The following is a 13392-nucleotide window of genomic DNA, read 5'->3' as shown; positions in this document are numbered from 1 at the left end:
ATTAAAATGTTTGGATGAAAAACGTTCCCGTTTTAAACAAGATATTTTGTCACAAAAAGATGCTCGACTATGCATGTAATTGACAGCTTTGGAAAGAAAACACTCTGACGTTTCCAAAACTGCAAAGATATTGTCTGTGAGTGCCACAGAACTGATGTTACAGGCGAAACCCAGATAAAAATCCAACCAGGAAGTGCCGCATTTTTTAAACCGCCTCATGCCAATGACTCCTTATATGGCTGTGAATGAGCTTACGTTTTCCATGTATTCCCCAAGGTGTCTACAGCATTGTGACATCTTTTTAGGCATTTCCATTGACGAATGGCCGTAAGGGACCATATATAGCATGTGGTCACATGGTGTCTTCCGCAGAAAATCTCCCGTAAAATACTGAGGTAGCCATTTTTCCAATCGCTTCTTATGAGAAACCAATTGCCTCGATGGATATATTATCGAATATATATGTTAAAAACACCTTGAGGATGGATCCTAAACAACGTTTGCCGTGTTTCTGTCGATATTATGGAGCAAATTTTGAAAAAAGTTGCGACGAGCAATCCCGTATCCGGGAGCGTAATAAACGAGGACATAAATACCCCTAGAAACTTTTCCTATTCATGAAAATCGCAAATGAAATGAAATAAATATATTCAAACACAAGCTTAGCCTTTTGTTAACAACACTGTCATCTCAGATTTTCAAAATATGCGTTACAGCCAACGCTAGACAAGCATTTGTGTAAGTTGATCATGGCATAATGCTATGCTAGCTCTGCTGGCAGCAGGCAACATTTTACATCTCAACATAAACTGTAAAGAGGAGACTGCGTGAATCAGGCCTTCATGGTTGAATTGCTGCAAAGAAACCACTACTAAAGAACACCAACAACAAGAAGAGACTTGCTTGAGCCAAGAAACACGTGCAATGGACATTAGACCGGTAGAAATCTGTCCTTTCGTCTGATGAGTCCAGATTTTAGGTTCCAACCACCATGTCTTTGTGAGACGTGGAGTAGGTGAACGGAGGATCTCTGCATGTATGGTTCCCACCGTGAAGCATGGAGGAGGTGTGATGGTGCTTTGATGGTGACACTCTCTGGTGATTTATTCAGAATTCAAGGCACACTTAACCAGCATGGCTACCACAGCATTCTGCAGCGATACACCACATCTGGTTTGTGCTTAGTGGGACTATCATTTGTTTTTCAAGAGGACAGTGACCCAACAAACCTCCAGGCTGTGTAAGGGCTTTTTGACCAAGAAGGAGAGTGATGGAGTGCTTTATCAGATGACCTGGCCTCCACAATCACCTGACCTTCACCCACTTGAGATGGTTTGGGGTCAGTTAGAGCGCAGAGTGAAGGAAAAGCAGTCAAATCATATGTGGGAACTCCTACAAGACTGTTGGAAAAGTATTCTAGGTTAAGCTAGTTGAGAGAATGCCAAGAGTTTGCAAACGTGTCATCAAGGCAAATAGTGGCTACTCTGAAGAATCTAAAACATAAACTATATTTTGATATGTTTAACACTTTTTTGGTTACTATGTAACACTCGTCCTCTTCTGACGAGGAGTAAGAGATATCGGACCAATTTGCAGAGTGGTAAGTGTTTTAATATGTAAAACGGAACACTACAAAATACAAAATAACAAAGTGAAAGAACAAACAAAAATCGAAACAGTCCCGTATGGTGCAAACACTGACACAGAAAATAAATCACCCACATCTCAAAAGTGAAACCAGGCTACCTAAGTATGGTTCCCAATCAGGGACAACGATTGACAGCTGCCTCTGATTGAGAACCATACCAGGCCAAACACAGAAATCCCAAAACATAGATAAAGGAACATAGACAATACACCCAACTCACGCCCTGACCATACTAAATCAAAGACATAACAAAATAACTAAGGTCAGAACGTGACATACTACATAATTCCATATCTGTTATTTCATAGTTTTGATTTCTTCACTATTATCCTACAATGTAGAACATAGTATTAAAAATAAATAAAAAATCTTTGAATGAGTAGGTCTGTCCAAACTATTGACTGGTACTGTTGTATTGGTATTTATTAGAGAGGGGTAAAGATAAAGATTTTGTTCGGGCGCCAGGCAGGTATTAACCATGCCGCAAGGAAAAGAGTAGAATAGAGAGTGTTCCACTACCAGACCCACACACCTCAGCAGAAGAGACTGCCTAGAGTGTAGCCTGTTTACCAGAGAAAAGAGAATACACACCCTATAAAACCCACATCACATCACAAGGGTAACCCCACCAAGAATACCTCATACAATAATAATAATAATAATCATCATAATAATAATAATCATCATAATGGCAGAGCAATTGAACAGCAACTTCATACAAGAAAGAACCCAGTCATCAACAGAGGATTTGCAGTAATATGTGTTTTCTTCCAGTAGAGGAGTGCAGAGGGTGTTCATAGACACAACAAAGGCCTTAAAAATGTCCACAATCTTCACCCCACCTCAATACAGTTTATTTGTCATATACAGAGGAAACAGAGGGGTGTAAACGATGCAATGAAATTCTTACTTGAAATAGTGAAATAATAATAACAAAACATTCCAAAATCCAAAGTCCTAAATCTGCTCTGGAGGGAAAGGTATGACACACAGAACCAAATTTGTGAAGATAAATGATTATTGATCTAAGCCCTGCAGGAACTTACCCTGACATGAATCAAACATTTGTCTGAGATGTCAGGAACAATCTGACATTGGTTTGAAATGTACACTCTGGTTTCTCCCTCCCTCCCTCCCTCCCTCCCTCCCTCCCTCCCTCCCTCCCTCCCTCCCTCCCTCCCTCCCTCCCTCCCTCCCTCCCTCCCTCCCTGCCTACCTCCCTCCCTCCCTGCCTACCTACCTACCTCCCTCCCTCCCTCCCTCCCTCCCTCCCTCCCTGCCTACCTCCCTCCCTCCCTCCCTCCCTCCCTCCCTGCCTCCCTGCCTCTGTTAGACTTCAGCATTGCAATGTTTTGCACATTACATTTCCTGTGTTTGAATCTGACATGCAGGTTTTGTTTTCATTTTCCTTTTTCGCCAAACTGAATATGATAATGTCGCCAGGGAATTGCTAGATGAAAAGATTTCTGTGGAACTGTCAGTTTATTTTTTGCGCAGACGAGATGAATTGTACAACAGCAGCATTGGGAAACATTGCAACATGCATTATAATGAAATCAGCCCTCTCATCTTTTCTCTCTGAAGAGCTGGGTTTGCTGACGGTGTTTGGAAACTAAACTAGATTAGCAATAAAAGATCTTTCCATTTAAAAAAAAGAATGTAGCTTTCTGCTTTCTCTGTGTGTCTGTGTGTGCATGCGTGCATGTATGTGCTTGTGTGCATATGCGCGTGTACATGTGTTTGTTTGTAAAATGACTCCAATCAGTGAATGCAACACTTGTGTGATTGGATGAAACACATATCAGACAGACTGTGATTGGATAAAGTGAATCTCAGACAAACATATTTCAATCTGATCAGCTAGCAGAGAGTTTGCTACTCTACAATTTAACGTACCATTCAAAATCAATTTCCAAAGCATTTACAGCTCCCCTTTAAATTGTTTTGCTCTGACGCCTGTAACCTCTTGGCTGGTGTGTTTGTTATCTCAAACTTGTGGAAAAGCAAAAATATATATTTCCCTTCTCAACAAATGGACAGCAGAACTATTTTGTCTGTTATTGTTCTGCAAATAGCAGAAAAACATATTTAAGTGTTGAATCAACCCTGTGGTTCACGCATAAACCCACACAGACCCTGAAACTCTCTTACTTGTTGTGGTGTGTCTGTGTGTGTTCTCCCTGCAGCGATGAAGAAGGGCCGTTTCTGGATCACCCCTGACCCCTACCACAATGACGACAACATTCAGATCGGCCGTGAGGTCAAGATATCCTGCCAGGTATGCACACACACACACACACACACACACACAAAACACACCATCCCCTTTTCAAACACATACTCAACTCGACACTCCATCCAGGTGGAAGCCACGCCCCCTGAGGAGCTGACGTTTGGCTGGCTGAAGAATGGGCGCGCCTTGCGTAGCTCCGAGCGAATGGTGATCACCCAGACGGACCCTGACACCTCCCCTGGCACCACCAACCTGGACATCATCGACCTGAAGTTCACTGACTTTGGCACCTACACCTGTGTGGCTGCGCTGAAGGGAGGGGGCATACCTGAGATCAGCATTGATGTCAACATCTCCTCCACTACTGGTGAGTCTCACACACCGCCATGTCAGAGCAGGAGATTGACCTATACACCCCCCCCCCCAGCAACATACCACCGTGGCGGATAGAGACTTTCGTAAGGCTACACTGTGTATACATCCCAAATGGCACCCTCTTCCCTATATAGTGCACTACTTTTGACTAGAACCCTATTGGCCCTGGTCAAAAGTTGTGCACTATACAGGGAATGTACAGTTAGTCACACACAGCAGTCATACAGTATATACATCATGGAGACTGTAGCAACACACACACAGTAATCAAAATGTTCTCTTGTGCTAAAACATACACACTAGAGAATACACTTTCATAATTACTCTATTTCACAAAAACATCTCATGCTCACCTATTGAATTTATGCCTATTCAGGTGTTGTTTCCATAATGTGACCTATTTTCTGCCCCAAATTAATCTGAATGTAACATCCAATCCTATTGCCTGATATCCAAACTAAATTAATGGGCTTCATCCCAAAAAGCACCATATGACCTATATAGTGCACTACTTTTGACCCGGACTCTGGTCAGAAGTAGTGGACTAAATATGGGACACTGCCATACTCCAAAACTAAATCCATTCCCTCTCTTCATCGAACTGGCTGCTGCTATTACCATTTGTTCGACTTCCTTGACATTCATTGTACATACACTTGAAATCGGAAGTTTACGTACAACTTAGCCAAATACATTTAAACTCAGTTTTTACACAATTCCTGACATTTATACATAGTAAAAATTCAGTCTCAGGTCAGTTGGGATCACCACTTTATTTTAAGAATGTGAAATGTCAGAATAATAGTAGAGAGAATGATTTATTTCAGATTGTATTTCTTTCATCACATTCCCAGTGGGTCAGAAGTTTACATACACTCAATTAGTATTTGGTAGCACTGCCTTTAAATTGGTTAACTTGGGTCAAACGTGTATTGTAGACTTCCACAAGCTTCCCACAATAAGTTGGGTGAATTTTGGCCCATTCCTCCTGACAGAGCTGCTGTAACTGAGTCAGGTTAGTAGGCCTCCTTGCTCACACACACTTTTTCAGTTCTGCCCACAAATGTTCTATGGGATTGAAGTCACGGCTTTATGATGGCCACACCAATACCTTGACTTTGTTGTCCTTAAGCCATTTTGCCACAACTTTGGAAGTATGATTGGGGTCATTGTCCATTTGGAAGACCCATTTGCTACCAAGCTTTAACTTCCTGATGACTGATGTCTTGAGATGTTGCTTCAATATATCCACATAATGTTCCTACCTCATGATGCCGTCAACTTTGAAGTACACCAGTCCAACCTGCAGCAAAGCACCCCCACAACATGATGCTGCAACCCCTGTGCTTCACGGTTGGGATGGTGTTCTTCGGCTTGCAAGCCTCCCCCTTTTTCCTCCAAACATAATGATGGTCATTATGGCCAATCAATTCTATTTTTGTTTCATCAGACCAGAGGACATTTCTTCAAAAAGTATGATCTTTGTCCCCATGTGCAGTTGCAAACCGTAGTCTGGCTTTTCTATGGCGGTTTTGGAGCAGTGACTTCTTTCTTGCTGAGCAGCCTTTCAGGTTATGTCAATATAGGACTTGTTTACTGTAGATATAGATATTTTGTACTCGTTTCCTCCAGCATCTTCACAAGGTCCTTTGCTGTTGTTCTGGGATTGATTTGCACTTTTCGCACCAAAGTACGTTCATCTCTAGGAGACAGAAAGTGTCTCCTTCCTGACGGGTATGAGGGCTGCGTGGTCCAATGGTGTTTATACTTGTGTACTATTGTTTGTACAGATGAACGTGGTACCTTCAGGCATTTGGAAATTGCTCCCAAGGATGAACCAGACTTGTGGAGGTCTACAATTTTTTTCTGAGTTAGAGAGGAGAAGAGAGGTATGGGTTAGAGAGGAGAAGAGAGGTATGGGTTAGAGAGGAGAATAGAGGTATGGGTTAGGGAGGAGAAGAGAGGTATGGGTTGGGGAGGAGAAGAGAGGTATGGGTTGGGGAGGTTAAGAGAGGTATGGGTTATAGAGGAGGTTAAGAGAGGTATGGGTTATAGAGGAGAAGAGAAGTATGGGTTAGGGAGGAGAAGTGATTACGCAGGGTTGGAGGGGGTTTTGTGGGTGTCATGTGTAATCAGCACTCAGAGGACTATCGGTGATCTCCCGTGCTGCTGTGTTGTTGTGTCACCTCCTTATACTCCGTCTCTAACGGACAGGACCCAATCGATAAAACGCCTCAGAAAAGAGGTACTTCGATTGGGAATTTCCACTTGGAATGCCTGTTCCGTACAAGCGTGCAGTCTCTCATCCCATCCCAGACATTCTGAATTTGCTGGTTGTTGATTTGGTGTGTTTCAAAGGCTCCAGTGGATGGTAGCTTCCTGATAAATATGTGTGTGTGTTTGTGCTTCTGCGTGCGTGGGTTAGTTCAAGCTAAATTCTTCCTTGTCGGGACATTTCCCACATCCCCATGAGGACAAAGGCTATTTTAAACTTAGGGGTTAGGTTTAGGGTTATAGTTATAATTAGGGTTAGAATTCTGGTTAGGATAAGGAGTTAGTGGTTTGGGTTTAGGGTTAGGAGTTCTAGGTTACAGATTAAGGTTAGGGTTAGGGTAAGTGAAAATAGTATTTAGATTGGAAATCAATTTGATTTCCCCATGAGGATAGATCAGAGTGTGCGTGTGCGTGCGCGCTTGTGTGTGTGTGTGTGTGTGAGTGTGTGTGTGCGTGTGTGTGTGTGGCCCACTGACACCGAAACTCGCTCTTTAATGTGGAACAAGACTGTGTTTCTCTCTTCTCTCAGAGAGCAGCAAAGGAAATATAACATGAAAGGGTCTTTTGTGCTCAGATTTGATTGCTTTTAAGGGTGATTGTTTTTCTAGGTGGAGGTTGTATTAAGTTGCAGGGGTTTAATGATGTTGAATACGATGAAAGAGTTGTGTGAAGATAGTATGCAGTGATTCATGTACAGGTGTAGAGAAAAACTAACGTAGAATCGTACTGTGCACTGCTTGAGTCATTGTCCTTCTGTAACTTTCTGTGGGGACTGAGATGTTCTGAAGTAGCATGACCACTGTGTCGAGACAAATTGTTGCCTCTGCTCTCGCTATAATCAAGCCCAAGATTGGGTGATGATGTTGCTAGCCAATGGTCAGTCATCTCTGTCTTGGCTGGCCTGCTGTTTGGGCTAACCAAACCGTCTATGCTGTTCTCCTGAAGGGAGAGAGAGGCTGTAATTACAGTCTCTTAATGAAAACATTTAGAGCAGATTACCCTGCAGCTCTGCCAGGGCTCCACGCTGTGGAAATGTTTGGAATGAGATGGGGCCTCACGCTGTTGAAGTGTTTGGAAAGAGATGGAGCCTCAGGCTGCTGAAGTGTTAGGAAAGAGATGGGTCCTCACCCTGTTGAAGTGTTTGGAAAGATATTGAGTCTAAATTATCTCCATCCTGAACACTTTGAAGCTCTTGCAGGGCCCCAGGCCAGCCCTACTACATCTAACCCAGCCCAGCCCAGCCTCCAGCCCAAACTCTTCTAGCCTAGTCCAGTCCTAGTCCCCATCCCCAGACAAAACCAACACTCATTATCCACAACACATATTCATACTCTGTACTGCTGACTACACTTTTTCCCCACAGCTTTCATTAGTTTCCACCCTCACAAAATAGTGTTAATATTTACAATCATCACTCATTACCTAGCTAAGACTTTTTTTAAATTTTAGGTACCCTGAGAGTTAATGTTTTATTCATGAGTAGGAATCAAACAAGAGCCCAGATTTCCCCATCCATTACTGACAGGATTAACAGACTGGTGGAAAGTAAGGAGGAAAAGAGGAAAGGAGGAGGGCATTTTCATGCTACGGGGTAAAATGTAAGCCATCTTCATTTTAATATACCCCTTTAATGAAGCTGTAGAGAGAGCAAGATAGAGAGAGGGAGGGAGGGAGTTTCTTCCAGACATAGGGAGATTCATCTTTGCATTAGCCTTTGTGTTAAACATGTATCTAGTGGAGGACGAGACAGAAACACTCAGACTAACCTACGGAGGCGTCCTAGGCATGCCTTTAATCAACCTAACTGTTCCACCTATCCTCCTTCACTTTCACTCTGAAACAGATTACTCGCTGGAACTACTTTGTGATGAACTTAATCAGGGGTGGATTTGTCCAAGTTAAAGTCTTTCTGAAGAATCTGAGAATTGACTAACCTGCAGTGTTGAATCTCTGGCAAGTGTTCAGTCGGCCCAATCCTTCTTCAATTTCTTTGAATCCCATTGAGGTACTAGTTAAATCCAGTGGTACATTGGTCATTATCAGAACACTGTAGCAGCATTACGCCAATAGGCGTGGAAAACGGAGGAAATGGAAAACCTTGCCTGTTAGCTACAGTATAAATACATGTAACTCCACATCTTACTCCCATTGGTCTCCAACCCAGTCCCAGAAAGCTACAAGCTCCATTGGTTTTCATCCTAGCTCCTAGCTCAGCCTGAGCCATATAGTAATTGATTAAAAAAATCTCTCTATAATTGGGATAGAAAATCACCCAAATGAATAACTGCATTTAATAAATTAAGCGAATCAATTAAGGGCTCAGTTGATAAAAAAGAAGGTGCCAAGCTATATTAATAAACACTGGTTAGAGTTAAAGTCACTGGACTTCCTGAAAGAAGGTTCAACTTGGAGACCACCTCTGATTTGTTTGATTATAATTGGGATATCTGACTTGGGTAACATCACTCTATGTGACCCCTATGGCTTAGTTCAATCCCACGCACTCGCTAAAACTGAACCCAAACCCTTGGCCAACAACAATCAGGGGTTGAGACCACTTTTGAAAATGTATTTGTGTTGTCCATCTCTAGCTCTGGTCCCTCTCTCTGTCTTCATGTCCTTTGTTCAACCGTCCATCCCTATCGTCAGAACTAACAGAAAGTGAGAGGTTGTGATTATCCAGTCACCATGTTATCCGGTGACTGTCAAATCAAATCAAATTTATTTATATAGCCCTTCGTACATCAGCTGATATCTCAAAGTGCTGTACAGAAACCCAGCCTAAAACCCCAAACAGCAAGCAATGCAGGTGTAGAAGCACGACTGTAGTGACCTGTCATGGTTGCTGCTGTAGGTGTTGCTGATGTGATGTGCTGCTCTAGTCTGGTCCTTCAGTCCTGCTCACTGGCTCTGGTACAGGAATCCTGGTTGGCACATTCACTTTGACTCATCATTCCTTCAGCTACCTGTTTGTGTTGTGGTACCGGTGGGTCAGTTAGTAGCTCTAGGTAATTGCTTTCCTCAATGAATCACTGAAAGTAGGGCTGAGTGACTCACTGGTTTGTGTATTTTATTCTACTGTCCACACTCTATTGGGGTTTCTTCAGCTTCCTTGCCTTGTACTTCACGAACAGCAAGTTGCACGTCAGCTCAATTAAATCATCTTCTAAAATATCATATTTTATTGTTGTAAGCAGAAAAGTAAAGCCTCTCTCAGTGATGGTGGGAGCTGTTGAGAGCCCTTGATTGTGAAATGCCACACATCATGGCTGTGGAAAATCACATTTGTCATTGTGATAACCACAAACCTTTCACTGATGTTCAGTGTGGGGTGTCTTGGGAGAAGAAAGCACCGCAATAAGGCTGGTTCCTGCTGGGAATGATAGGGGCTATAACACACACACACACACACACACACACACACACACACACACAAACACACACAAACACACACACACACACATTGTGGGCCTAGAGGAATACCCCTGTGTGTGGAGCCTCAGTGCCTATGAATGGTGTTAGTTTCCTCCCTGTGCCCTCGTGCGCCGTCAGCCAGCTAAGCCCTTCTGAGCCCCGCAGGACAGACACAGTATATCCCTACAGGCCAACACACACTGTCACCACAGGGGTGAAGCTCCACAGAGAGGGCTGTCACAGAGCAGCCAACTCCCTGGCCTAGAGCCAACACAAACACACACACACTTTCTCTCTCTCTCAAACACACTCACTTGAGCAGAGTGCAGCGTTACCACAGCAACGGAGATTGATGTCACTGCACTCACCCAAAGAGGCCAGTTGAGTTTATTTTCAAAGAGTGTTGCATTGTGTGCACGGTCCTTCTGACCCTACACACCTCTCTGAGCTGTGTAAAAATGTCAAGTACCAAACATCGCCATATTGGCTGTCAGTTCACATAGTCAACTGTCTGTTTTGGTAGTAGTGACGAATCCCTGTAAGTCTCCAGCAATCAGCTTCCCAGCTGAGGCTGATTGAGACCCCAGAGAGGTGCAGCCTGGCTGGGACACAAGAAGAGGGTCCGGGTCCCTCCCCATGCAAGCAGGCACGCACACACACGCATGCATGCACACACACACACACACACACACACACACACACACACACACACACACACACACACACACACACACACACACACACACACACACACACACACACACACACACACACACACACACACACACACACACACACACACACATGCCACAAAGGGCAGCTCTCAGCAGACACACACACAGTTCCAGATCGTGTATGTGTATGCACGTTCATGTGCACTTCTGTATTTCTTAACAGTCACACACTAACCAGCCACAGAGAGAGAAAGAGAGAATGTGTGTGTGGCCTTCCAGACGAGGACAATGGCAGAAGCTACACAGGGTTTTATTACCATGGCATTCTCCAGCCAACAGCACAAGCCCAGCAGCTGTAACTGCCCACTGGGTCATAGAGGCATTGAGATGCTGCCTTTTTGTTAGGATGGAAACACAGAGAAAATGTCTCACGCTGACACACTAATGGCCTTGTTGTTGGCCAAATCGGTGACTGTGCTACCAGTGGGGATATTCAGGACTGTTTGGATTTTGGAAACATTAGCCAAAAGAGACAATATGCTATGAAAGTGAACGTGGCATGTATTGGTGTTAAGTGATTACTGGATACACATTGAGAAAGCTACATGGAGAAAATGTTGATTCCACTGCTCTGTTTTAGTTGTTTGTAGCCGGTCTTGTTGCTATGTACGTTGCTAGTGCTTGACCACTGGCCACTGACCAGTCCAGGTCATAGTGGCTAGTTATTGTATACTACTCACTGTTGAAGTAATGTACCTAGTGACCATCTGACTGTTGAAGTAATGTACCTAGTGACCATCTATCTCACTGTTGCAGTAATGTACCTAGGGACCATCTATCTCACTGTTGCAGTAATGTACCTAGTGACCATTTGACTGTTGCAGTAATGTACCTAGTGACCATCTATCTCACTGTTTTAGTAATGTACCTAGTGACCATCTATCTCACTGTTGCAGTCATGTACCTAGTGACCATCTATCTCACTGTTGCAGTAATGTACCTAGTGACCATCTATCTCACTGTTGCAGTAATGTACCTATTGACCATCTATCTCACTGTTGCAGTAATGTACCTAGTGACCATCTATCTCACTGTTGCAGTAATGTACCTAGTGACCATCTCACTGTTGCAGTAATGTACCTAGTGACCATCTATCTCACTGTTTTAATAATGTACCTAGTGACCATCTATCTCACTGTTGCAGTCATGTACCTAGGGACCATCTATCTCACTGTCGCAGTAATGCACCTAGTGACCATTTTACTGTTGCAGTAATGTACCTAGTGACCATCTATCTCACTGTTGCAGTAATGTACCTAGTGACCATCTATCTCACTGTTGCAGTAATGTACCTAGGGACCATCTATCTCACTGTTGCAGTAATGTACCTAGTGACCATCTATCTCACTGTTGCAGTCATGTACCTAGTGACCATCTATCTCACTGTTGCAGTCATGTACCTAGGGACCATCTATCTCACTGTTGCAGTAATGTACCTAGTGACCATTTTACTGTTGCAGTAATGTACCTAGTGACCATCTATCTCACTGTTTTAATAATGTACCTAGTGACCATCTATCTCACTGTTGCAGTCATGTACCTAGGGACCATCTATCTCACTGTTGCAGTAATGTACCTAGTGACCATCTGACTGTTGCAGTGATGTACCTAGTGACCATCTATCTCACTGTTCCAGTAATGTAACTAGTGACCATCTAGCTCACTGTTGCAGTAATCTGCCTAGTGACCATCTATATCACTTTTGCAGTAATGTACAAAGTGGCCATCTATCTCACTGTTGCAGTAATGTACCTAGTGACCATCTATCTCACTGTTCCAGTAATGTACCTAGTGACCATCTATCTCACTGTTGCAGTAATGTACCTAGTGACCATCTATCTCACTGTTGCAGTAAGGTACCTAGTGACCATCTATCTCACTGTTGCAGTAATGTACCTAGTGATCATCTATCTCACTGTTGCAGTAATATACCTAGTGGCCATCTATCTCACTGTGTCAGTCATGTACCTAGTGACCATCTCGCTGTTGCTTGTTTTACTTGTTAAGGACCGTATTCATTGTACCATTCAATACTGTTCTGTCTAAGCAACATAGTGAACACACAGACAATCATCGTATTAGGAGTCAGATGGAAAGTGATTTCATTTTCTTTGGTCAGATTGCATGTTATTTCATCACCATCATCATATAGACGTATTGGATGTGGTTTTTCAGTATTGCTTCAGTTGACTGGGATGAGTTTCAACATCATTTGAGTCCATTGATGTTTGAATTAAAGTCAGTAGCTTGAGCTTTGCTCTAATGTCTTTTTCACTGGGGTTTGTTTTAGGGTGATTTCATGACTGGTTTGCAGTGATTGCATTGTTTATTTGCAACAGAGCTCCAAATCTTTCTTTGGGTTTAGACACATACACACACACACATGTACACACACACACACACACTGATTTTATAGTCAGGTTTGCTCATTAAACAAATTTACTGTGTCCAGCCCACTACATTACCCCGATGAGTGGCTGGTTTTTGATCCAATCTGACAGTGACGATATATTTTATCCTCAGACCAAGAACACACACACACACACACACACACACCGCTCGCACGCAAGAAAGCACACACACACACACACACACACACACACACACACACACACACACACACACACACACACACACACACAGGGGAATCAATGGAGGCCTCTCGATAGTAATAGTAGTATGCTTTTAGTGTGCACTTTGATGTCTTCACTATT

General features: G+C 43.2%; 1 protein-coding gene across 1 annotated transcript in view; it reads left to right on the top strand.

The window, feature by feature from the left end:
* The window catches only part of LOC109879218 (MAM domain-containing glycosylphosphatidylinositol anchor protein 2), a 425402-nt gene that overhangs the window by 219487 nt on the left and 192523 nt on the right, over nucleotides 1–13392 (top strand). Inside the window, exons 7-8 of the mRNA XM_031800190.1 lie at nucleotides 3835–3926; nucleotides 4011–4248. Of these exons, the coding sequence (XP_031656050.1) occupies nucleotides 3835–3926; nucleotides 4011–4248 (330 nt within the window). The remainder of the gene's footprint in view (nucleotides 1–3834; nucleotides 3927–4010; nucleotides 4249–13392) is intronic.

Source organism: Oncorhynchus kisutch, linkage group LG21, assembly GCF_002021735.2.
Source record: "Oncorhynchus kisutch isolate 150728-3 linkage group LG21, Okis_V2, whole genome shotgun sequence".
Classification (NCBI taxonomy): domain Eukaryota; kingdom Metazoa; phylum Chordata; class Actinopteri; order Salmoniformes; family Salmonidae; genus Oncorhynchus; species Oncorhynchus kisutch.
Note: the sequence above shows the minus strand (reverse complement) of the source record. Positions and strands in the feature narration are given on the sequence as shown.